Raw genomic sequence first — 8,696 nt, forward strand, 5'->3', positions numbered from 1 at the left:
TATTACCCTACAGGGAATCTCTGATGTTGTCAGTCTGTGTACTTAAAAGTAACTTTAAACATACAGTATGAAAATAGCCATTTAATTCAGTTTTAAAAATGTGCATGGTTTTAAGTTGGTGCGAGACTCATCATCATCATCACCATTTATTTATATAACGCCACTAATTCCGTAGCGCTGTACAAAGAACTCATTCACATCAGTCCCTGCCCTATTGGAGCTTATAGTCTAAATTCCCTAACATACACACACAGACTAGGGTCAATTTGATAGCAGCCAATTAACCTACCAGTATGTTTTTGGAGGAACCGGAGCACTCTTAGGAAACCCATGCAAACACAGGGAAAACTCCACACAGATAAGGCCATGGTCGGGAATTGAACTCATGACCCCAGTGCTGTGAGGAAGAAGTGCTAACCACTTAGTCACTGTGCTGCCCAAACTCCATGGAAATCTAGCAGTAAGGTGAACACATCTAAAAATCAGTTGATCATCCGTTCACAGTTTTGCAGTTAAAGTGCATCTGTCACGCCAAATATTCCAGTGAAACATGATAGAGAATACACCATACAGTCGTGGCCAAAAGTTTTGAGAATGACAAAAATATTATTTTTCACAAAGTCTGCTGCCTCAGGTTTTATGATGGCAATTTGCATATACTCCAGAATGTCATGAAGAGTAATCAGATGAATTGCAATTAATTTCAAAGTCCCTCTTTTCCATGACAATGAACTTTATCCCAAAAGCAAAATTTCCACTGCATTTCAGACCTGCCACAAAAGAATCATCTGACATCAGGTCAGTGGTTCTCTCGCTTGTTAACACAGGTGAGAGTGTTGACGGGGACAAGGCTGGAGATCACTCTGTCATGCTGATTGAGTTAGAATAACTGACTGGAAGCGTTAAAAGGAGGGTGGTGCTTGAACTCATTGTTCTTCTGTTAACCATGGTTATGTGCAAGGAAACACATGAAGTCATCATTGCTTTGCACAAAAAGGGCTTCACAGGCAAGGATACTGCTGCTAGTAAGATTTCACCTAAATCAACCATTTATCGGATCATCAAGAAATTTAAGGAGAGAGATTCAATAGTTGTGAAGAAGGCTTCAAGGAGCCCAAGAACGTCCAGCTAGCACCAGGACAGTCTACTAAAGTTGATTCAGCTGCGGGATTGGGGCAACACTTGTGCAGAGCTTGCTCAGGAATGGCAGCAGGCAGGTGTGAGTGCATCTGCATGCACAATGAGGCAAAGACTTTTGGAGGATGGCCTGGCGTCAAGCAAAGAAGCCACTTCTCTCCAGGAAAAACATCAGGAACAGACTGATATTCTGCAGAAGGTACAGGGATTGGACTGCTGAGGATGGGATTAAAATCATTTTCTTTGATGAATCCCCTTTCAGATTGTTTGGGGCATCTAGAAAAATGCTTGTCCGGAGAAGGAAAGGTGAGTGCTACCATCAGTCCTGTGTCATGCCAACAGTAAAACATCCCGAGACCATTCATGTGTGGGGTTGCTTCTCAGCCAAGGGAGTGGGCTCACTCACAATTTTGCCTCAGAACACAGCCATGAATAAAGAATGGTACCAAAACATCCTCCAAGAGCAACATGTCCCAACCATCCAAGAACAGTTTGGTGATGAACAATGCCTTTTCCAGCATGATGGAGCACCTGGCCATAAGGCAAAAGTGATAACTAAGTGGCTCAGAGATCAAAACATCGAAATTTTGGGTCCATTGCCAGGAAACTCCCCAGAACTTGTGGTCAATTCTCAAGAGGCGGGTGGACAAACAAAAACCAACAAATTCTGACAAACTCCAAGCATTGATTAGGCAAGACCATCAATCAGTATGTGGCGCAGAAATTGTGACCCATATATAAATTCCACTGACTCCACACTGGACACTTTCTTTTTCGCTCCAAGATCATCCAGGAGATCTTATTCCTCCGAATGGATTCTTCCTCACCAGAGCCTGGTATCTCAAATCACTCAAACGGTGAAGGGATATATATTCTTTAGAGAACAGGCAATATTGTCGTGATTTATTCATATGTAATAAACCAGAGATGAGAGGAACATAGCTTAATCTCGTTTATATAAAATAAACAGATTCTTTATTGGAACACTCGCATGACAAAATAGTTAAAATAATGAATATAGTAAAGTCTACAAATGTCCATAATAAAGAGGTCTGTACCAGATGACGATGGGTAAAAAGCACACATTTTGGTCTCCCCTCCTATGTAATATCTTGCTTAAGTAAACCCCAATGTTTTTCAACTATATTTTTCCTATTTGTTTATGTTGGGAAGTATACTGTGTAATAAAAGCAAGATGGCCGCCTTCTAATTTCCTTTTAGTTTGAGTTGCAAACATAGAATTTTAAGTGGGAGATATAGAGATGTTGTTTTATGCATAAATTTGTATTACCTGTATTTAATTGGTTTCGAACCTGAGACGTATTGATTGTTTAGGGAGGTCTTTATAATGGTGCACCTACCTCTTCCCTGCATCACCTTGATAGAGAGACTATCTGAGTGGAAAACATCTGTGTGGAAGCAGGAATTTGTACCATAAAACATATAAAGTGGTTGACTAACAGCAGCTTAATTCCGAGTGATTGCTGTTGGTTAAATGTGGATACTTTTTACCTATCATCATCTGGTACAGACCTCTTTATTATGGACATTTGTAGACTTTACTATATCCAATATTTTAACTATTTTGTGATGTGAGAGTGTTCAAATAAAAAAAAATCTGTTTATTTTATATAAACGGGATTAAGCTATGTTTTTCTTATCTCTGGTTTATGTGAATGAATCACGACAATATTGCCTGTTCTCTGAGGAATATATATTCCTTCACTGTTCGAGTGATTTAAGATACCAGGCTCCAGTGGGAAAGAATCCATTCGGAGGAATAAGATCTCCTGGATGATCTTGGAGCGCAAAAAAGTTTTTCAGTGGAATTTATATATGAAGAGCTTTGTCACATCCTCTATCTTGTAAGTATAATCTCATGTGGATGAGGAAGAGTGGAAAGATTTTGAGGATTTAAGATTTTGAGGATTGCATTTTTTGTGAACTACTTGTACTGTGTTCCTACACTCTGCTACGTTATTCTAGGAAGCGCCTATGTTTTATCTCTCACTTGTGATTTATTTTTATTTTCTGGTAGGTACAGGTGTTGCTGCTCTGGAGAGAAAGGGGCAGCATCCTAGTGGCGTGCAAGTGATTCTGTTTTTGTTTGATTGTCAGTTTAAAGGACATATTGCCTGGGAAACTATATTTGAGACAATATGGAGGGGTCGCAAGCAAACAACCTTTTTGTTCCTTCAAAAGAAGGAAGACTGCCCAGAAATTCACAATGACTCGTGAACAATAGTCTTCAGCATACACGCTGAGAGGCACGATAGCAAGGTCTGCAGATACTTGTTTCAAGATCACACAAAATCAGTGGGTTCAGGATATTGTAAACAAGGGGTACAGAATGGAGATTCATGTAGTACCCAGGAAGAATGTGTTTGTAAAATCACGAACCCTAGCACAAGAAAAGGTATTGTGCAACACTCTGAAAACATTCATGGTGAAGAAAGTTATCACTTTGGTTCCTATGACACAGAAATGCACCAATTTCTACTTCAAAATATTCTTGGTAGAAAATGATTCAGGTGGCTTTTGAACAATGCTAGACTTAAGTAGACTCAACCACTTTGTAGAAACAAAACATTTCTGCATGGAATCATTCATCGTGATTCTAAATGCCAACGGAAAAGATCATTTTTTGACATCTATAGAGCTACAATTTGCATGTCTGCACATTCTTATAGCTCAACAGCATCACTGTTTCCTCAGATTCTCCTGCTTGGGGCAACATTTCCAGTTTACTTACCGTTTAGCCAGTCTACAGCCAAGATATTTACCAAGGTATTGATAGTATTGATGGTGTTTCTTGGAGAATAAGGGAGTACGGTATTCCCCATACCTAGACGACATCTTGGTAGTAGGGAAGTCCGAACACAGCACCAAAGTCAGCACAGATAGAGTAATCATAATGTTGCAAAAGCGTTCCTTAGCTTATGGATAGATACAAGAAAGTACAAAGTCTCTATATCAGAGAAAAGGCACCAGAAGTTATAGCAGTTGACCTTCCATGTTCAACAAGGACAACAGTCATCAATAAGAATATGTCTGATTCTGTTGGGAATGTTTTCATCAACCAATGTGTCCTGCCATGGGGAAGATTGCACATAAGGTTTCTTCAGCGAGAAATGCTCGACCAATATGATCGCAGTCCCTGGATCAATTGATCAGAATAACAAGTGAGATCAGGACGTCTCTCATTTGGTGGTCCAACAGGGAGAAACACGGGTATTCCACTATCTGAACTCAAATGGATAGTTACAAACACAGATTGAAGCTCATTCAAACAGAGATAATATAGGGGGCATGGTAACAAAGAAGAAGGGGTTGCATACAAACATCTTGAACAATTGCACAGTGTTGACATTTCTAAACGAACAAGGAGGCAACCAAGAGTTTGACTATGTTGGCAGAAAACAACCTAAAATATCTGAGAGCCCTACACATAGCGAGTATACACCACAGACTGACAGACTACTTGAGCCAACATCAGAATCATCCTGGCAAATGGAGTGAAAACAAATAATTGTTTCTACAGGTAGCAAAAATATGTGTGTACTGCAAATAGGCCTAATGGGAACAAATCAAAATGCCAAAGCAACACAATTTTACTCTCACCACAAGGATCCCAAAACAATGAGAATAGATGCACAGAACCTTGGAATTACCACCTCCAATACCACTCATATCTTGCACTTTGAGGAAAACAGAGAAAGAGGGAGTGAAAGTGATGGCAATACTTTCTTGCTGGCAGGGGTTCTCTCTGGTATGGAAAATGTGGCAAGAAAAACCATGGCCTCTGTATCATCATCCTGAATTATCTGTAATCCAAAGCCCAAAACTCTTTCCTCGAGGGCCTGGAGATCAAATGGTCAATACTCATGGACAAGGGGGTCTCAGACAAAGTAGCAGAAGTATTACAGGAAACAAGAAATAAAAAAATATTCAAGAGTGTACTATAGAGTTTGTAGTAAGTTTATAAGTTGGTGAAGGGCAGATGCAAGTATACCCCATGTAATAGACTTTCTTCAGAAGGGCTTGGGATGCAGTAGATTAAAGGTGCAGATGTCAGTACTCAGTGCGTGGCAGATTTAGTATCAGTTGAGTTAGGGGAAAATTTATCCATGCAACTAAAAGAATTCATCCCTGCATTAGCTAAGTTGTGGCACCATGGGACTTTAATTTAGTCCTACAGTCTCTAGTATCGCAACCTTTTGAACCACTGCAGAAGAGTGGTCACATTCAAAGTCTTATTCTTGGTGGTAATTCCATTTGCCAGAAGAATGTGTGAATTTTGATCAGCATAGTGGAAAGAACCATTCCTTACCATATCAACTATTTATATAGCGCCACTAATTCCGCAGCACTGTACAGAGAACTCGCTCACATCAGTCCCTGCCCCATTGGAGCTTTCCGTCTAAATTCCCTCATAGACACACACACACCGAGAGACTAAGATCAATTTAATAGCAACCAAAATAACCTACTAGTATGTTTTTGCAGTGTGGGAGGAAGCTGGAGCACCCAGAGGAAACCCACACAAACAAGGGGAGAACATGCAAACTTCACACAGATAAGGCCATGGTCGGGAATCAAACTCACGACCCCAGTAATAATGAGAACAAACCCGTACTTTCTACCTAAGTAGTGTCAACTTTTCATATAAACCAGGAAATCTTGCGTGTAACCTTTTTTCCAGAACCTACTGATGAAAGGGAAATTGGATTATTCTATATAAATCCAGTGTGTGCAATTTATTTGTAATACTAGAAGGGGAAAAAAATAATTAAAAGATACATTAGCAAGATGGATCCGGCAAGTGATAGTACAACAGGCCTATAAGAGGAATAAGCAAGTGCCAAAATATCAAGGGCACATTCAACAAAGGTAGTAGCGACCTCATGGGCACATAGAGCTCTAGCAAATCACTGAGCTGCAGACTGGACTTTGCTACATACGTTCTCCAGATATCTCCTAGATTGGCAGAAACAGAAGGCACACAATTGGAAGAAGGATTCTCCAGGCTACTGAACAATAAACACTTTTATATGCAGGTTCTCTATTGTTGAGACTGATTTTGCTCTGTTTACCCACCCCAGGGTATTGCTTGGGTACATCCCATAAGTAAGGGCTGCCATGGAATAGGATCTACAAATCCCATACGTGTAATGTACACAAGTATTCAATATAAGCCCTGCTCTAGTATAGTCTATAATCTACATTGTACAATAAATGTCTGGTTGTAATATTAGCACTCTGCATTCTCACCTAGTGGCCATAAGTAGTAATGCATTTACTTTTTAGCTTGACTTCTTTTGGACAATACTTCTGGACTTGAGCTCCAAGAACTTGTAATGCCCCTCTAAACATACCAATACCACACTCGCTCTCTCAGAGAAATTTCTGCAGACACCTGATGAGCAGTGCCATAAATTTGCTAGTGTACAGGAGTTACTTTCGTTACAAAAAAAAAAATGAAACCAGACTTTCCAAACTTCTATCTATTAAGCATAATAGGACTTTCTGATCAACCTCTTAATAACCTTTTGTCATCGATCCAAACATTTACTTCATCTATACACATTTAACATCCACTTTAACCTTTTGAAATAGGTAACTGTATAAGATTATACCTTCCGGGGGTTCATCCATCGGAGGGCTGAGGCAATACATGTGATAACCACGATCACAGTCATCACAAAATAGGAGCTGTTCCTACATAAAATAGAAATAATATATAATATAAATAGTAATGTACAAACAATGCCAAATATTGTACAGTGATGTCCAGAATTCAAATCAGTGTGAGGTCCTGGTGTGAACACTACCGGTTATTACCATAGAGAAATCTCCACCAATTTTTGCTCACCCCTCTATAAAGTACAAGTAAAAATTAGAGGAGATTTCAACCTGAACTGTGCCGGGCCTGAGATGTTCATGGCAGTGTATAGACAAACATTCATTAGGCATTTGTTTTCCATTGAGTTTATACTGTCCTACATCTATGTGGGATGCATTAAATGTATTGTACTTCCCTGCTGCATGGAAAAAGAAATATACTTTGGATAAAAATAAAAAACATAAAAATTCAAAATATCTTAAGGGGCTCATGCCCACCAAGTTCTTTTGACATGCGCTTGGGCAATTCCTATAGAAAGCATTTTCTTATGTCCATGGTCCTTCCAGTGTTCATCATGAACACTTCTACTGAGGGCCCGCTCGATGATACCTGGGGGTAAATGTATCAAGCTGAGAGTTTTCTGGCGGGTTTGAAAAACCAATCAGATTCTAGCTGTCATTTATTTAGTACATTCTACAAAATGACAGCTACAATCTGATTGGTTGCTATAGGCAACATCTCCACCTTTTCAAACCCCCCGGAAAACTCTCAGCTTGATACATTTACGCCGTAGTCTGGATTGTTCAAGTCACCTAAGAATGGCACATAAAAATCACTTATGGTGCTGGCCTCATAGTGGTCTACCTTGGGCTAGGTCACTGGGATACCTGCATTTTTTGCCCTTTACAATGTTCCTAATAGGCTGCTGAGCAGAGGTTTTATAGAATATTATATTAAGGAATGTGTTGATTTGTAACTTAGGGAGGTTATATCTATTTTGTAACGCAGCGTTTGATTTCTCATAACTCACATCATTTTCTGACGTTCCACAAATGATGCAGGACTTGCACTCGATGCACTGCCACTGGTAGTTCTTAACAGCTTCAGTCATATTCACAGTAAATTGCAGGCAAGTTGGGTGACCTACAAGAGAAAGCATTAAGAAATTATGCAGGGTCTCAAGTACATATAACATATTGTGCAACAAGGGGTGCGACTAACTGGGGTAAAAGCAGGCAATAACCCTTTTGCTGCCAGTCACATACGGCCCCACTCACACTCATATGCAAAGCAAATTTGTTGGAGCTCTTTAAAACGAATAGCAACGATTGTGAAAATCTATTGGCATCAAGAGTAATCCTCATGATTACAGCATTTATGAATGCTCCTTATAGCCATGTATTCTTGCAGGTTTTTTTTTAATATGAACAACAAAAGCTGTAATTTCCAGTATTTGCGTTTTAGATTTGTTTAGTTGCAGTTGTCTATTTCATTTACAAGAGCTCTGAGCGTAAGAATGGAAGCACAGTACCCAATTATCACAACTATGGTATGTATTTTCATACCAAAACTGAAAAACTAAAGTTTTTCCTAGAACAGAAAGGAGAAAGCTGCGAATAAGGGAGACGTAGGATAAAACTTCCGGGCGCTAACATGCTTTTCCAGTCCAGATTCTGTGCAAGAGGAAGCACCCAGACACCATTAGAAAGGGATAAAGCCAAACTTCCTTCTGCAAGAGAAATCAGAACACAGGAGAGTAAACCAGAATGACACTTTTCCTCCACATCTCCAGCTTATTTACTTGCCCACAGCCCTCATCATAATTGTCATATCTGCTAATAAAGACCCTCTCTGTAATGAACCCCAGTGCAATATACTGTAGCATTGTCACCTTTTCTGGAAACTACTCAGCTTTTCTGGATCCAATTGTTACTGA

General features: G+C 39.6%; 1 protein-coding gene and 1 long non-coding RNA gene across 5 annotated transcripts in view; one reads left to right on the plus strand and one right to left on the minus strand.

The window, feature by feature from the left end:
• The window catches only part of LOC142108862 (uncharacterized), a 73,012-nt gene that overhangs the window by 36,592 nt on the left and 27,724 nt on the right, over positions 1 to 8,696 (plus strand). The gene's annotated exons all lie outside the window — the stretch shown is intronic.
• DPF3 (double PHD fingers 3) overlaps positions 1 to 8,696 on the minus strand; it is a 255,030-nt gene that overhangs the window by 4,467 nt on the left and 241,867 nt on the right. For both annotated transcript variants that reach the window (XM_075192794.1, XM_075192795.1), the window contains 2 exons: positions 7,791 to 7,903; positions 6,774 to 6,855 (listed from right to left, as the gene is read on the minus strand). In XM_075192794.1, coding sequence (XP_075048895.1) covers positions 6,774 to 6,855; positions 7,791 to 7,903 — 195 coding nt within the window. The remainder of the gene's footprint in view (positions 1 to 6,773; positions 6,856 to 7,790; positions 7,904 to 8,696) is intronic.

This window comes from Mixophyes fleayi, chromosome 12 (assembly GCF_038048845.1).
Source record: "Mixophyes fleayi isolate aMixFle1 chromosome 12, aMixFle1.hap1, whole genome shotgun sequence".
NCBI lineage: Eukaryota > Metazoa > Chordata > Amphibia > Anura > Limnodynastidae > Mixophyes > Mixophyes fleayi.